General features: G+C 50.7%; 1 protein-coding gene and 1 long non-coding RNA gene across 3 annotated transcripts; both read left to right on the top strand.

The window, feature by feature from the left end:
• Window positions 1-265: 265 nt before the first annotated feature.
• LOC102693658 (uncharacterized) lies at window positions 266-8,495 on the top strand. Its single transcript, XM_069182778.1, has 2 exons — window positions 266-508; window positions 3,992-8,495. The coding sequence occupies exon 2, from the start codon at window positions 4,155-4,157 to the stop codon at window positions 6,447-6,449; it is 2,295 nt and encodes a 764-aa protein (XP_069038879.1). The 5' UTR covers window positions 266-508; window positions 3,992-4,154; the 3' UTR covers window positions 6,450-8,495.
• A 1,330-nt stretch (window positions 8,496-9,825) lies between these two features.
• Window positions 9,826-16,740, top strand: LOC138224548 (uncharacterized). 2 transcript variants are annotated; one of them, XR_011183032.1, is made up of 5 exons: window positions 9,826-10,463; window positions 11,335-11,563; window positions 14,494-14,590; window positions 16,145-16,262; window positions 16,426-16,740. It is a non-coding gene; the product is annotated as an uncharacterized lncRNA (long non-coding RNA). The 2 variants fall into 2 exon arrangements; XR_011183031.1 differs by lacking the exons at window positions 16,145-16,262; window positions 16,426-16,740 and having other exon boundaries at window positions 14,494-16,137.
• Window positions 16,741-17,189: the final 449 nt, after the last annotated feature.

Genomic DNA, 17,189 nt, shown 5'->3' with positions numbered 1-17,189 from the left:
TCAGACTCACACATGTCCCAGTCTTTACACACTGATCTCGGACTGGTGAATTCCCAGTCTGTCCACACTTATTTCAGACTGGTGCTAAAATATGAACTGGCAGTCCTCTCTATAAAACTGCCCTGGGCTGCCCTGCTGTATAATATATTGGTGTATTATACTGAACTCCACTACTCCTCCGCTCTCCACAGCATCAGCGCAACTTGGCGCTGTCAGCTGCCGCGGGACTGGTAACGCGGGGACACCGACCCGGATCGCCAGCGCGGTGACACCAGGGCCGGAAGCGGAAGTCTCATTGTCTGCGCCGAGTGTGTCTGCAGCGGGGAGAGACAGGTTGAGACGGGCAGCAGGGAAAGAAAAACGGACTGAGGCGGAAAGACAGAGCGAAGAAGAAAAGTAGCAGAGGCAGCGGAGGACAGAGGCAGCTGGAGGAGTGCTGCATTGGCAGAAATCGCCCCCAGAAAAGCAGAGAGCGAAAACGGAGGAGGGCTGTATCATAGATCTAACGGTAAATCTACTACCTCCGTTATTATTATTATTATTATTATTAGTATTATTATTATTATTATTATTATTATCGAGATATGCATGCATGCATTAGTAACACTGACTGCTCAAGTGACCGGGAGTTAGCGGTGATGCTATTAAGTACCTCTTGGCTGTCAGTTAACACCGTTATAATGGTAGTAAAGTTTTAAGTCACACTTAACGCATGCATTCTCCCCTCGCGAGATTGTCTCCCGAATAACCGGTAAAGAAAAAAGCAACTCGTCAAAAACTTTCTCTCTCGGACACGACATCTGACTCCAGTGATGTTGCTTCAACATGACAGATCGCGGTCCTGTCGGAGTCGCGGTGACACCGCCCCTGATGACGATATCGAACTGCCCCTGTTATGGACAGTTAGTCTCTGGGTCTGGATCATTGATTATATGATTGCTTGGACCTCAAACGGTTTATATTTTATTCAACACGTATTTAACTCAATCGGGTTTACAGACAGGTAATCTATTTTGTCTTTAAATCTTGCATCTTATTTGCTGGGTCTGTCTGTAATAATATTGGGCTAAGCACTTTGTAACTCAGTGTGTCAGAGCTGTACTGAGCCCTGCGCTGTGTGACTCAGTGTGTCAGAGCTGTACTGAGCCCTGCGCTGTGTGACTCAGTGTGTCAGAGCTGTACTGAGCCCTGCGCTGTGTAACTCAGTGTGTCAGAGCTGTACTGAGCTCTGGGCTGTGCAACTCAGTGTGTCAGAGCTGTACTGAGCTCTGCGCTGTGTGACTCAGTGTGTCAGAGCTGTACTGAGCCCTGTGCTGTGTAACTCAGTGTGTCAGAGCTGTACTGAGCTCTGGGCTGTGTAACTCAGTGTGTCAGAGCTGTACTGAGCTCTGCGCTGTGTAACCCAGTGTGTCAGAGCTGTACTGAGCTCTGCGCTGTGTAACTCAGTGTGTCAGAGCTGCACTGAGCTCTGCGCTGTGTAACTCAGTGTGTCAGAGCTGTACTGAGCTCTGCGCTGTGTAACTCAGTGTGTCAGAGCTGTACTGAGCCCTGCGCTGTGTGACTCAGTGTGTCAGAGCTGTACTGAGCCCTGGGCTGTGTGACTCAGTGTGTCAGAGCTGTACTGAGCCCTGCGCTGTGTAACTCAGTGTGTCAGAGCTATACTGAGCCCTGCGCTGTTTGACTCAAGTGTGTCAGAGCTGTACTGAGCTCTGGGCTGTGTGACTCAGTGTGTCAGAGCTGTACTGAGCCCTGCGCTGTGTGACTCAGTGTGTCAGAGCTGTACTGAGCTCTGGGCTGTGTGACTCAGTGTGTCAGAGCTGTACTGAGCCCTGCGCTGTGTGACTCAGTGTGTCAGAGCTGTACTGAGCTCTGGGCTGTGTGACTCAGTGTGTCAGAGCTGTACTGAGCCCTGCGCTGTGTGACTCAGTGTGTCAGAGCTGTACTGAGCTCTGGGCTGTGTAACCCAGTGTGTCAGAGCTGTACTGAGCTCTGCGCTGTGTAACTCAGTGTGTCAGAGCTGTACTGAGCTCTGCGCTGTGTAACTCAGTGTGTCAGAGCTGTACTGAGCTCTGCGCTGTGTAACTCAGTGTGTCAGAGCTGTACTGAGCCCTGCGCTGTGTGACTCAGTGTGTCAGAGCTGTACTGAGCTCTGGGCTGTGTAACTCAGTGTGTCAGAGCTGTACTGAGCTCTGCGCTGTGTAACTCAGTGTGTCAGAGCTGTACTGAGCTCTATGCTGTGTGACTCAGTGTGTCAGAGCTGTACTGAGCTCTGTGCTGTGTGACTCAGTGTGTCAGAGCTGTACTGAGCTCTGCGCTGTGTGACTCAGTGTGTCAGAGCTGTACTGAGCCCTGCGCTGTGTAACTCAGTGTGTCAGAGTTTTATTGAGTGCTACACTATGTAGAATGATTTAAGAAATAATGATTATTAGGCATAAATGTTGGGACACTAACATTTTCCACCTTGCAAGTAAAACTCTTGATTTGACACCAGCATCCCTTTAAGACCCACAGAGTGCTGGCCCACAGTCTCTTCTGGCTGAAACAGCTGGTTCAAGCAGGTGCTCATTGAGCCTTTATTTCCCGGCGCAGTCCCCGAGTCCGACCACCAGGTGGCACTGATGCGCATTCACGCGGCACACCCTCCTTTCAACGGCCTTCGGATTTCGGTTCACTTTATTCAGTCCAGTCTGTTTCTCACGGGCACAAGCGCGGGGAAGTTGCTTATTAGCGCACGTGTGCTCCGATACAGAGACACTAAGGAATCACCACAACATAAACACAGAACAAGTTAGCGTACAAGTCACACAAGCAGTCTGAGAAGCGGAAAAAAAGACCCACATCCGTGTGAGTGGTAACGTAGGTGTAGTTATATAGAGGATTTGAGTAAGTGCTCTGTAGGGGAAGGTCATTTGCTTAAGATGGGTGTTTGTGTTTTGTATGCTTTTTACCAAGTAGTTTACAGCAGATAAACCACCCACGAAGGAAAGATCTTGTTTACACATGATCAGATAGTCACAGGAACAGATTTCATTGTGTAGAATAAAAAAAGAAGATCCAGAAAGCATATCTACAGTATACACTGTAGATGTATCTCATATAATTGTGTGAGATACATCTATAAACTATCTATACCCTCCCGTTAGTTCATTAGTTCTTTCATTATGGCCAGCAGCCATATCACCCTGCAGCTCACAACCGGTAACCCACTGAAGCTCAGCAGTGTGAGCTTGGTCAGTACCTGGAGGGGAGACTCCTGGGAAAAACTAAGGTTGCTGCTGGAAGAGGTGTGAGTGGGGCCAGCAGGGGGCGCTCACCCTGCGGTCCATGTGGGTCCTAATGCCCCAGTATAGTGACAGGGACACTATACTGTAAACAGGCGCCGTCCTTTGGATGAGACGTAAAACCGAGTTCCTGACTCTCTGTGGTCATTAAAAATCCCAGAGTGTTTCTCGAAAAGAGTAGGGGTGTAACCCCGGTGTCCTGGCCAAATTCCCCATTGGCCCTTACAAATCATGGCCTCCTAATAATCCCCCTCTGTGAATTGGCTTCATCACTCTGCTCTCCTCCCCACTGAGAGCTGGTGTGTGGGGAGCGTTCTGGCGCACTATGGCTGCCGTCGCATCATCCAGGTGGGGCTGCACACTGGTGGTGGTGGAGGGGATCCCCATTACCTGTAAAGCGCTTTGAGTGGAGTGTCCAGAAAAGCGCTATAGAAGTGTAAGAATTATTATTATTATTAAACTGAGGGTTTACTCTCTGTTTATTCCTTGATGTGCCATCGGGTCAGACCAGCAGGTGGCGCTGTTGCTCTCTGTGCTCCGAGCGCGGAGGGGTGTTGAGCCAGGTGTGGGCTGCCAGCGCAGTAGGACCGGTGTGCCCCCCGAAGCCTGCGAGGGGGGAGACGGGGGGCAGGGCAGGGGCGGGGCGGCGGCAGAGCTGCGCTCTGGATAAACGGTTCTTCTTCTCTTTTTTTTTTGCGGGTTCTCTGCAGCGGCGCCGCACCGCGGCCGAGGAGGAGGAGGAGGAGGAGGAGGAGGAGGAGGAGGAGCGGGCGGGACGAGAGGAGCCGGATCGAGGCGGGCTGGGGCGGGAGGGGGAGGGCAGCGCGCGGCCGGCCCTCGCTCCCTCGCTCTCCTGCGCCCCCGGAGGGGCCGATGGAAGAGGCGCCTGGAGGCGAGGGCGAGGGAGGGCTCCCAGGATGCCCTCTCCACCATTCCGGCTCGAGGGGCGCTCGGGTGTCCCCGCAAGGGGAGGGAGGGAAGGAGTCAAGCTGCCCCCCCTCAAAATCCGCCCCCTGGAAGCTGGGGGCTTCAGAGAGGAGCTCCGGGATCGTCCGGAAGAGCCGGGAGATGGGGAAAGCCACGGTTTCCGCCGCCCGAGGGCACCCTAAAATTAGCGGGCGCCCCGCGTCTCTCTGCGTGCCCCCCCCTGCGGAGCAGGAAGGCGAAGAGATGGCCGCCCTGTCCGTGCCGGTTGTCGGCCAGGCCTGGGTCCGGCGGGAGAGAGGGCCAGCACCCCTGGGGAGCAAGGGAGACGAGGGGGAGAGCCGGGGGGCGGGCCGGGGGGCGAAGGGGAGGGGGTTTGAGCTGGAGAGCAAGTGCGAGAGGGAGGAGCAGAGGGGGTCGCCGGGGGAGGGTGGAGAAGGGAGACCGGCGGCCGGGGCCACATTCCCGTCCCTGATCCGGGGCGCCTCCCGTCACGGCAAGCAAGGACTCCCACATCCCGCCCCGGTCGTCAGGGGAGACTCCGAGTCCAGGGCTGTGGATCTCCGCGCCCCAGTGCCGCTCCCGATGAGGGAAGGAGAGGAAGACCGCTCGGCGCCGAGAGAAACGGCGCCCCCCCCCGGCGGCCCCCCGAGCACCCCGCCGCACCCGCCGGGGCAGCAGGGTGACCCAGAGAGGCGGCCGCGCGGGCTTCAGGCAGCGGAGCGCCGACCTGGCTCGCCAGAGCCGAGCCCCCGGTCGCGGCGCCAGCCGGCCGAGCCAGCCCTGCGGCGGCGGCGGCGGCGGCGGCGGCTCCACCCCGGACCCCCGCTCCGGCAGCCTGCCCCCCCGGACCCGCCACAGCCGCCCTCCTCGCGGAGGAAGAGGAGCGACCCCGCTGGTCCGGAGCGAGCGGGGGAGGGGTCCGGCTTCCCCGCCCCTGGCCGGGTCTCCGGGGCGACGGCGCCTTCCTCCAGGAGGGAGGACGAGGGAGGGGCGCAGGGGGACTGGAGGGGGGAGACGGGGGCAGGGGGAGTGAAGTTCGTGCAGCTGATCGATGAGTCCGGGGGCTACGCCACCGCCAAGCTCGTGCCCTGCCTGGGCGACGACGACGACGACGACGACGACGAGGGGGGCGGAGGCGGGCTCGGCGGACGAGGCCAGGGAAGGGAGGGGGGAGAGGAGGAGGAGGAGGACACGGAGGACGAGCTGGGGGCGGTGGAGATCCGGGAGGTGATCGTGGACGGGGACGACGACGAGGACGACGACGAGAGCGACTCGCCCCCCCCCGGCCCCCTCGGCCCCCCCGGCCCCCCCGCGCCCAAGCTGTTCCAGTGCGGGGCCTGCGGGAAGGCCTTCAAGCGCGCGTGGGAGCTCTTCAGCCACGAGGTGGTGCACACCGCCGAGCGGCCCTACCAGTGCGACGCCTGCGGCGCCACCTTCAAGCGCCACTCCGACTACAAGAGCCACCGCATGGTGCACACGGAGTCGCGGCCCTTCCGCTGCGAGACCTGCCACAAGGCCTTCAAGCGCTCCTCCAACCTGCAGGAGCACCGGCGCATCCACAGCGGCGCGCGGCCCCACCTCTGCCCGCCCTGCGGCAAGCGCTTCAAGACCCCCTACGAGCTGCAGCGCCACGCCCTGGTGCACGTCACCGAGCGGCCCCACAAGTGCCAGGACTGCGGCAAGGACTTCCCCACCCCCGGCACCCTGCTGGCCCACCGGCGCCAGCACTGCGACGACAAGCCCCACGTCTGCCCGGCCTGCGGGAAGAGGTTCACCTACGGCCACAGCCTCAAGGTGCACGAGCGCGTGCACACCAACCATCGCCCCTTCGTGTGCCCGCTGTGCGGCAAGGCCTTCAAGCAGTCCAACGCCCTGGCCAGCCACGAGCGCGTGCACACCGGCGCCCGGCCCTTCGCCTGCCCCACCTGCGGCAAGGCCTTCAAGCAGAGCTCCTACCTGGTGATCCACCAGCGCGCCCACACCGGCGAGCGGCCCTACCGCTGCCAGACCTGCGGCAAGGCCTTCGCCCGGCCCTCGCTGCTGCTGCAGCACGCCCGCGTGCACAGCCAGGAGCGGCCCTACCAGTGCGGCTTCTGCCACAAGCGCTTCAAGGACGAGGCCTACCTCGCCGTGCACGAGAAGGTGCACACCGGCCAGAGCCCCTACCAGTGCGGCGTGTGTCACAAGGGCTTCGCACACCCCTCCAACCTGCTGCAGCACCAGAGAGTGCACCGAGACTGAAGGACACACTGGACACTCCAGGACATGGACACTGCACTGAGAGAGAGAGGGGTTCATACAGACACACTCACTGGACACTCCAGTACATTAACACTGCACTGAGAGAGAGAGGGGTTCATACAGACACACTGACTGGACACTCCAGTACATGAACACTGCACTGAGAGAGAGGGGGGTTAATACAGACACACTGACTGGACACTCCAGTACATGAACACTGCACTGAGAGAGAGGGGTTCATACAGACACACTGACTGGACACTCCAGTACATGAACACTGCACTGAGAGAGAGAGGGGTTCATACAGACACACTGACTGGACACTCCAGTACATGAACACTGCACTGAGAGAGAGAGGGGTTCATACAGACACACTGACTGGACACTCCAGTACATGAACACTGCACTGAGAGAGAGAGGGGTTCATACAGACACACTGACTGGACACTCCAGTACATGAACACTGCACTGAGAGAGAGAGGGGTTAATACAGACACACTGGTTGGACACTCCAGTACATGAACACTGCACTGAGAGAGAGAGGGGTTCATACAGACACACTGACTGGACACTCCAGTACATGAACACTGCACTGAGAGAGAGGGGGGTTCATACAGACACACTGACTGGACACTCCAGTACATGAACACTGCACTGAGAGAGAGAGGGGTTAATACAGACACACTGACTGGACACTCCAGTACATGAACACTGCACTGAGAGAGAGAGGGGTTCATACAGACACTGACTGGACACTCCAGTACATGAACACTGCACTGAGAGAGAGGGGTTCATACAGACACCCTGACTGGACACTCCAGTACATGAACACTGCACTGAGAGAGAGGTAAAGGTTAATATTGATAGACACAACAGTACATATATACTATAGTACATTAATTCTGCACTGAGAGGGATAGGGTTTATTTAGACTGACAGGACAATATAGTCTGAACACTACAGTATTAACACTGACTGGACACAGTGAGAGTGAGAAAGGTCAATGCTGAAAGCCTGGACAGAGGAGTAAGGGACTAAATCACTGATTCATTGGTCACTCCAGAGCACGTCAGAGGTTATGTTTACCGGGATGAGATATAGCAGCAACTCTGTATGTAAGAACAGATGTAGAGACGTGAAGAACACCATTACCCATGCTGCATTGTACCCTGAGGTACCCCTGAGGAAAACAATGCAAGCTGACCTCTGAACTCTGGGAGTTGTAGTTTTTGTCCAGAAGAACTCGCTGTGCACCATTAATCTTCTCTCTTACTCGTTACATAAGAATCAATAACCACAATAGTGTTACGGTTATAATTAAGGCTTCTGGTTTGAATTAGGAGATTATGTCATTCTCCCAGTTGGAAAAAAACCTGCAACATTGCTTGCATTTCAGGTTTATTTTAGAACCTTGTAGGTTTATTATGCATTTTATTTGTAGTTTTTTACAACCTTGAGAACAAGTTTGCATTTTGAGGTGGAAACCACAAGCAGTGAAAGAGTTTTTGTCGGCAGGCGGCTCGCACACCACAGTGAAGAGCAGAGACGCACCAGAGTCTCAGGTGAGTCGCAGACCGAAGCGAGAGGCAGATCCCAGACGGGGTGGTCACGTCAAGACCCGAGCTTAGGACAGGCCAGCTGTGGTTCGTAGTTCTTGAGTCGTCTCTGTTTTTTACGATCAAACCTAATCAACTGGCATTTAAAGAACGTTGTAGGGGCGAGACCGTATTGATGGACATCACACTCCAGCTCTTAAAATCTGTCCTGACAGAGCGAGGAGGGTGAATATTGATCTAATCCACCACACACTACAGTGTCTTCCACACTAAGTACTATAGGTGGTATACTCCTAAACATGCACAATGCCTAAAAAAACCAGAAGCCCTAGTTATAATAAGAATGACAAATAATGGTGTTGTTTTTATTGGATTTTGGATTTTGGAATTAGGTTTGTAAGCTGTAGTGTGGGAACACTAACGTGTATAATATTACTCCTAACCTAATAATCTGTTGATAGTGATATTGGAATTAAAATTCGGAGAATTGCCTGTTTGGTTTGATTGCTGATGGCCTCATGAACCAGAAGAGTTTGCAAATGGCTGGAAACCTGATATATTAACATCTGTCCGTTTTTTTTAACTGCTTTATCCAGCACAGGACCGCTGGGGAGCCGGAGAAAATCCCAGCAAGCTCCGGGCACGAGGCAGGGTACACCCTGGACTGGACGCCAGTCTGTTACACAGCACACAGACACACAGACACACACTCGCACTGGGGCCACGTTTCCCAGAAGGCATTTAACTGGCCAACATGTCTTTGGACAGTGGGAGGAAAGTGTAGCGCCCAGAGGAAGCCCAGGAGAACATGCAGACTCCATGCAGACAGCACCCCAGGTCTTGAATTGAACCCAGGGCCCTGCATCGCTGTGCCATCCTTCGTTGACATTCCCCAAATTGTAATTAATGAAGAATAGGGCTGGTGCATTATACTTGTGTGTCTGGGATACAAGCTCTAAATGTCTTTAACCTTTGCTCAGGAGGTTGAGTTGTTAACTATTCAGACAAAGAGCTTTTGATGAGCTTTCCTGGACAGCCATTGCAGAGCGCCCGAGGCGCAGGTGAACATCTTTCCTCTGTGTCTGTCTCCAGGTGTGTGTGTGTACAGTGTGTCCAGTAAGAGTCTGGACTCCAGGTGTGTGTGTGTATACAGTGTGTCCAGTAAGAGTCTGGACTCCAGGTGTGTGTGTGTATACAGTGTGTCCAGTAAGAGTCTGGACTCCAGGTGTGTGTGTGTATACAGTGTGTCCAGTAAGAGTCTGGACTCCAGGTGTGTGTGTGTGTGTGTATACAGTGTGTCCAGTAAGAGTCTGGACTCCAGGTGTGTGTGTGTGTATACAGTGTGTCCAGTAAGAGTCTGGACTCCAGGTGTGTGTGTGTATACAGTGTGTCCAGTAAGAGTCTGGACTCCAGGTGTGTGTGTGTGTATACAGTGTGTCCAGTAAGAGTCTGGACTCCAGGTGTGTGTGTGTATACAGTGTGTCCAGTAAGAGTCTGGACTCCAGGGGTGTGTGTGTATACAGTGTGCCCAGTAAGAGTCTGGACTCCAGGTGTGTGTGTGTATACAGTGTGTCCAGTAAGAGTCTGGACTCCAGGTGTGTGTGTGTGTATACAGTGTGTCCAGTAAGAGTCTGGATTCCAGGTGTGTGTGTGTGTATACAGTGTGTCCAGTAAGAGTCTGGACTCCAGGTGTGTGTGTGTGTATACAGTGTGCCCAGTAAGAGTCTGGACTCCAGGTGTGTGTGTGTATACAGTGTGCCCAGTAAGAGTCTGGACTCCAGGTGTGTGTGTGTATACAGTGTGTCCAGTAAGAGTCTGGACTCCAGGTGTGTGTGTGTGTATACAGTGTGTCCAGTAAGAGTCTGGACTCCAGGTGTGTGTGTGTGTATACAGTGTGTCCAGTAAGAGTCTGGACTCCAGGTGTGTGTGTATACTGCCTCATACCTCAGCCAAAAAACATTTGTCCTGTATCGTCCTGAAAAATATAAACCGCAATCATTAATGAGCTAGGTAAGCTGTCCGTTCACCAGGTGTCGGTATTATCCTGCATCATGCGGACGCCACTCGGCGCGAGGTCCGCTAGAGGGCGCTGCTGTGCCACGTCGGCCGTCACTGCCGAGAAAGTCTTCTCTTTCAGAAAATCGAAACCTCAAGTGGAGGCGAATCGGTCAGTATGTTGGCAGCTCGCTTGTGCGCCACAGACCAAAACAAAAGCGAGACGGACTTGTCTGCGTCTGGAGAGACTCTTTCTGCGCTTAAAGATTGTTTTTACACGAGTTAGGTGAGGTGCATGGTGGGACAGAAACATGACGTCAGTATTGTTGACTCCGTTTGGCTGTAGGCCATTTCTGACTTGCGTGAATCCAGCTTTGGGTACATCATTTCCAAAAAGCGATCGCAAAACTCTTTCCTCATCTGATAATTAAGCCACGGCTGCACCAGCGTTTCCTGAGAGCAGGTATGTGAAGCGCTGTGACACCAGTTTTGTCCTGCTCTTTGCTGCAGTTGGAGCTGTATGAGTGAGGTGCTGTACAGCGCACTGCAGTATTGTAATAGTGTCGTTTGTATTTTTACAGTGCTGTTGTAGTGGTGATATCGCAATAGTGTAATTGTGTATCATTACAGTTCTTTAATGATGAAGATGATCATAATGAACTTATGCATTTATTGCTTGGATACCTATTGTAATATTGAGCTCAAGTTGCTTCCCAATCACTCCGCCTTTATTAATAATGAAGTGTATTAGGACGCTTTTCTCAGTCACCCACACGACCCTGGTCAGTCAAGCTGGAGGTGTCGTCATTGCAATGCAGACAAGAGGACAGACGAAGTCAACAGAGAGTGCTCGTCTCCCCCTTGCTTTCCCAAGAGCAGCAGTGGGCTTTAATCCCTGAAGATGAGCAAGTTTTGTCCTGCAGAAACGTACAGGAGCAGTTTCTTACCGTATCGGGTGTAGACGAGGTCAGGACGTTAGCCAGTGAGGTCACCCTGGGGCAGATAACCAAGACCCTAATCAGATCAGACCCTGTTCCCTTTCATGGTGCTAAACCACCTGTAGGACACATGAGTTACACCTCCACTCCAGAGAAAGAAATCAGCCCAGCCAGGAGTGTGCAAAACAGCAGAGGCTCCTTCAAAGTATGGGTGCTTATTACTCAAAGAGTCATTGGTTAATATTGACATTGAATGTCTGTCTTTATCAGTGGCTGTGTTACTGCAAACACCTATAGAGCCGTCAGTATGGGCTAATATCCAGATACCCTGGGGGAAGGAAATACTTTTTTTAATGAAGTCAGTCGGAAATGGGTTCTGTCGCATCTGGCTGTCAGCTGAACAGGTCTGAACAGGTCTGTTGCAGTCGAGACGGCTCTTCAGGACACAGTCCTCCCTCCTCTGCCCTGCGGCTGTGGGCCAGGGATAATTGAAAAGACAGCCACGTGCCGAACGTCCTGGGAGACAGGACAGGAGGCTCGTCCGGTGGAAAGGAAGCCTGTGGGGGACAGTTCGTGCCACGGTGAGGGTGCGGGCTGCTACTGGATTGCTGCGCAGTCATGAAAGGTAAGCGACAACCCCAAAAAAAGTTTTAAAATTCCAAAGGCTCACAAGGTCAGAGGAGAACCTGCTCAGCTGAACTGACCTGAAAAGATCTGTCACAGAAGTCTCCTAAGCTGACCTTTTTGGAGCTGCATATATATATATAGGTGATGTATCAGCACCTTATATGAATGCTACTTCTATAGGGAAAACAAAATAAAAACTGCAATGCGATTGGATACGAGCTGGTGCTTTTTGAAGCAGTTCGCCGACTCCTCTGTAACTCCGCAGTACATGCCTGAGTCGGCTAGTATTCAACATACCCGTAACTCACGACCTCAAACGGAGGTGATCCACAAATACGAAAAACACCGAGGTGATGTCTAATAAAGCAGCCGCTGAAAGTGCACAGGACTTGTCCAGATACGAAGGCTGCCTATACGGAAATAGGCTACAGTTGAGCAATGTGTTCGCTTATTCAACTGAAGAATCCCCGTTTGAATCTGTATCATTGATCACTGGACAGAAAAGCTGCTATAATACAATGCATGTTCAAACTCAAACTCGCAGCGGCTGTACTCGTTTGTTCCATGACTGATTGCAAAGGAGTATCTCGTTAGTAGTTACGTAACCTCATCTGGTACATTTGACCATAAATGCAGTTCTTAAATGAAAAACTTACATCGAATTGTCAGGCGCACTGAGATATATACACACTCGAGACGGGCAGTGATGCTAATTTCATTCTGAGGATTTGTCTCTGTACCAGCATGATTTGCTCCAGAAATATCCATTCTCAGACGGAGGTGATAAGTGGTGTGCAGGTGTAGCTCATTGGTGAGAGCAGGTACAGTATCTGTGATGGAGGTGATCAGTGATGACTGTGCGGATGTAGCTCATTGATGAGTTCAGGTACAGTATCTGTGATGGAGGTGATCAGTGATGACTGTGCGGATGTAGCTCATTGATGAGTTCAGGTACAGTATCTGTGATGGAGGTGATCAGTGATGACTGTGCGGATGTAGCTCATTGATGAGTTCAGGTACAGTATCTGTGATGGAGGTGATCAGTGACGACTGTGCAGGTGTAACTCATTGATGAGTTCAGGTACAGTATCTGTGATGGAGGTGATCAGTGACGACTGTGCAGGTGTAGCTCATTGATGAGTTCAGGTACAGTATCTGTGATGGAGGTGATCAGTGACGACTGTGCAGGTGTAACTCATTGATGAGTTCAGGTACAGTATCTGTGATGGAGGTGATCAGTGACGACTGTGCAGGTGTAGCTCATTGATGAGTTCAGGTACAGTATCTGTGATGGAGGTGATCAGTGACGACTGTGCAGGTGTAACTCATTGATGAGTTCAGGTACAGTATCTGTGATGGAGGTGATCAGTGACGACTGTGCAGGTGTAGCTCATTGGTGAGAGCAGGTACAGTATCTGTGATGGAGGTGATCAGTGACGACTGTGCAGGTGTAGCTCATTGGTGAGAGCAGGTACAGTATCTGTGATGGAGGTGATCAGTGACGACTGTGCAGGTGTAGCTCATTGGTGAGAGCAGGTACAGTATCTGTGATGGAGGTGATCAGTGACGACTGTGCAGGTGTAACTCATTGATGAGTTCAGGTACAGTGTCTGTGATGGAGGTGATCAGTGACGACTGTGCAGGTGTAGCTCATTGGTGAGAGCAGGTACAGTATCTGTGATGGAGGTGATCAGTGACGACTGTGCAGGTGTAACTCATTGATGAGTTCAGGTACAGTATCTGTGATGGAGGTGATCAGTGACGACTGTGCAGGTGTAGCTCATTGATGAGTTCAGGTACAGTATCTGTGATGGAGGTGATCAGTGACGACTGTGCAGGTGTAGCTCATTGATGAGTTCAGGTACAGTATCTGTGATGGAGGTGATCAGTGACGACTGTGCAGGTGTAACTCATTGAGTTCAGGTACAGTATCTGTGATGGAGGTGATCAGTGACGACTGTGCAGGTGTAACTCATTGATGAGTTCAGGTACAGTATCTGTGATGGAGGTGATCAGTGACGACTGTGCAGGTGTAACTCATTGAGTTCAGGTACAGTATCTGTGATGGAGGTGATCAGTGACGACTGTGCAGGTGTAACTCATTGATGAGTTCAGGTACAGTATCTGTGATGGAGGTGATCAGTGACGACTGTGCAGGTGTAACTCATTGATGAGTTCAGGTACAGTATCTGTGATGGAGGTGATCAGTGACGACTGTGCAGGTGTAACTCATTGATGAGTTCAGGTACAGTATCTGTGATGGAGGTGATCAGTGATGACTGTGCGGATGTAGCTCATTGATGAGTTCAGGTACAGTATCTGTGATGGAGGTGATCAGTGATGACTGTGCGGATGTAGCTCATTGATGAGTTCAGGTACAGTATCTGTGATGGAGGTGATCAGTGACGACTGTGCAGGTGTAACTCATTGATGAGTTCAGGTACAGTATCTGTGATGGAGGTGATCAGTGACGACTGTGCAGGTGTAACTCATTGATGAGTTCAGGTACAGTATCTGTGATGGAGGTGATCAGTGACGACTGTGCAGGTGTAACTCATTGATGAGTTCAGGTACAGTGTCTGTGACGGAGGTGATTAGTTTTTACTGTGCAGGTGTAGCTCATTGATGAGTTCAGGTACAGTGTCTGTGACGGAGGTGATTAGTTTTTACTGTGCAGGTGTAGTTCCTCGATGAGAGCAGGTGTCGGTGATGAAGGTGATCAGGGCCTATAGAAAGCCTGTACACACACTGTAAAACATTCCAAGTAAAACACAGTCAAATATAACGTCCATAAATTAAGACAAAAATCGGAATTCATATCAGCTTTATTTACACATTGTATCACAGCCTCCGGATGAAAAACAAGTGTTCAAACATTCTGAAAAGTAATCATGAAATCCTAGAAATAACGGTCGCTCTCCCCTGCAGGAGCTGCGTCATGTGACCTCCAGTCTCCGCCCAGGAAGGTGGACAAGAGGCGTCTCGCTCAGCCATCAGGTCTTCAGGCAGCGCCAGGAGCTGGGAGGTGATTTATTTCTGCTGATGTGTTGTAACTTTGTGATTTGTTGTGTTTTGGTGGCAGTGTTGCGAGTTCTGTTTTATTTATTCACTGAATTTACTAACACTGTGGAGTTGTATGTTGTTCTTTGGTAACAATATTCTCTAAGAAATAAATAATAATACAGTGAAATGTCAAACGTTTTCAGTTATTCGATACTTTTCATCCCTGAACAAATGATTGTGTCAGGTGAGAGGTGGAGTGTGAAGCACTCTGCAGCTCTGTGTTCTAGTTTAGTGATGAGAAAGTCTCCTCTTGCCTTCAGTCCCACTGGAGTCTCTGTCAGTGAGCAGCTCAGTGTTCTGAGCCCTGACAGTGCTGTAAGGTCTCCTGTGTTTGAGATGTAGGTGTTCAGGAAGTGTGGGGCCACAGCAGGTATGATCCCCAGCTGTGTTTATTGTCACTCAGTAGGACCTGCACACTGGTGACGTCTGTATTTTATTTTCCAGGACAAACTGTGTCCACAGGCACACTCTTGTTTTCAAACCCACTCGTGATTTCAAATCCACAGTGCAAATACAATTTCCCCCTCTCAGTGCATTGCTTTAATGACTCAGATGTCATAACAAGCAACATAATTAGAAGAAAGAAGCAACTTATTATAAACCTGGGTCTATGAGGGGCTTTAACAGGAACATTTCATTGCATTGATCTCAACTCTGAGCTCAAAAAAGCAGCTGGGCTTTGCTTCTTAATTACAAAACAAGAATGATGGGTTTAGTGGTCTAATTATTTTTTCTGAATATGTTTAATGTTGAAATAATTTAAATTCTCTGAATAGAGTTGGCATTGTTGTATTTCAAACACTGTATCTCAGTGCTGTCAAGTAAGATTCAGCTGCGAGATGTTTCTGTTAATGGGGCTGAATGATTGACTTCTCTGGTGAGCTGCTGTGAAAACAGTCATTTCTTTTAATCCAAGATTTCTGTTTAGTCCTGATTCTGCTGCCTGTGTCCAGAGGCAGGGGACAATTAAAAACTGAACTTTAAAGCACCTGGTAGTTGTGTTTTTGTCCAAACCACTCATCCCTCCATTTCCCCAGCTATGAGGCTGTTAAAAGGCACTTTAGTAACGCTGGTACATGAGGCTGCTGGGGGTCTCAGTCTGTGCAGTAGAAGCTGCCCTCCAGTGTTTCAGCTGGTGACACTCAGGGCAGCTGCGGGCTCTGCAGTGTCTCTTACAGAGAAGCTCCTTCTGTCCTCATGTGGCCACGATCAGGAGACGTCCGAGAGAATCTGACTGATTTCATTAAAGAGCTCAGAGTCTGTTCCTTAGACAATGCCATCTGTGTGAGATGTGAGCAGCACTGCAGCAGAGAATGTATTTAAACCATCAGATATATTCTTGGTTTCTTTAATTTCTTTGAATATATTTAAAACTGCAGTTTCAGCTTGTGGCTACAGTGTGCCGATACGTTGAGGAGTACAGGCCATGGATATACAGTACTGATGTTTCACAGTATTGAACAAAGAATTGAAATAATAGCACACCAATAGTTATAACAGGAAACTCTTCTTTTAGGAAATCCACTACAATCGGGTTCTAATCAGGACAGTCCAGATGTCGGACAGGCTGATCTGTTCACGAAGCAGAATTAGATGTCTGGCTCTGTGGCTCTGATCGCTGGTGTTGTATAAAGGTCAGAGCGAGTTCTCCACATTTGTCCCGTGTTTCATACTCGGTTTTACTGCACTGGATGAAATCCTTTCCAAACACTTTCCTAGAATTTCTTTCAGCTCTTTGAACATTTGCTTTGCTTTATAAACCCATTTGAGATTTGTTTGCAATCGTGTTTATTTCAGTGTTGTATCTGAAGGTGATTTAATCATACCGGGATTGTTCGCCATTTCTGAACTCGTCAACATCAACGCCGGAGTGGAACCAAAATCCATAAGTTCCATCGACCTCTTACCTGTATAAACAGGTCAGTATTCTGGGATAGTTTGGACACTGGCGTCGCCCGTACTGAGAGAGAATACGAGTTTAACGGATGAGTTTTTCTTACTTCATTAGTCTTTCGTGTACGATATGAAAAATATCAACACAGAGGCTGATTTCTCAGTATATAAATCCATGATCGCCACTCCTGTCTGATATCGTGGGCAGTTATAAAGAGCTTTGTGCTGCATGAGAGAGACGTGTTCCTAGCTCTACCTTTATGAAAACTAATTTTGTGAAGTGAATCAGTACAGTGATTCTGTTCTCCTGTTTTCTGAAAGGACACATGCGCTGCAGTTGAACTTTCTGCCTGCAGTGATTAAAACACTTTCACACAGTGCACTGGGTGACCTCTGTCTGTGTCCAAGAGTAGTGCTTCACAATTTCAGCCTCAATGTTTCGGGGTCTTTATAAAGTCCCCGAGACAGGCTGTGAATTTCAAGCAATGATTCAGCCCCGCAGACCAGAGGTTGTGAAACACCTCAGTGAAAAAGCTGTAGATCTCAAACCGCACGGGAGCCTTTATTTAATCACTGCATGCATGTTAGAAAACCCTCAGGTGAGGAGGAAGATACAATTCAAAAGCACCGAGTATCCCTGGGAGCCCAGCGAAGAGGATCATTAGGAA

This window comes from Lepisosteus oculatus, chromosome 23, assembly GCF_040954835.1.
Source record: "Lepisosteus oculatus isolate fLepOcu1 chromosome 23, fLepOcu1.hap2, whole genome shotgun sequence".
NCBI lineage: Eukaryota > Metazoa > Chordata > Actinopteri > Semionotiformes > Lepisosteidae > Lepisosteus > Lepisosteus oculatus.
This window is presented reverse-complemented; position numbering and strand designations above follow the sequence as displayed.

Excerpts from the sequence above, each read along its gene's own strand:
- LOC102693658 (XM_069182778.1), top strand. The coding sequence starts at position 4,155 with ATGGAAGAGGCGCCTGGAGGCGAGGGCGAGGGAGGGCTCCCAGGATGC.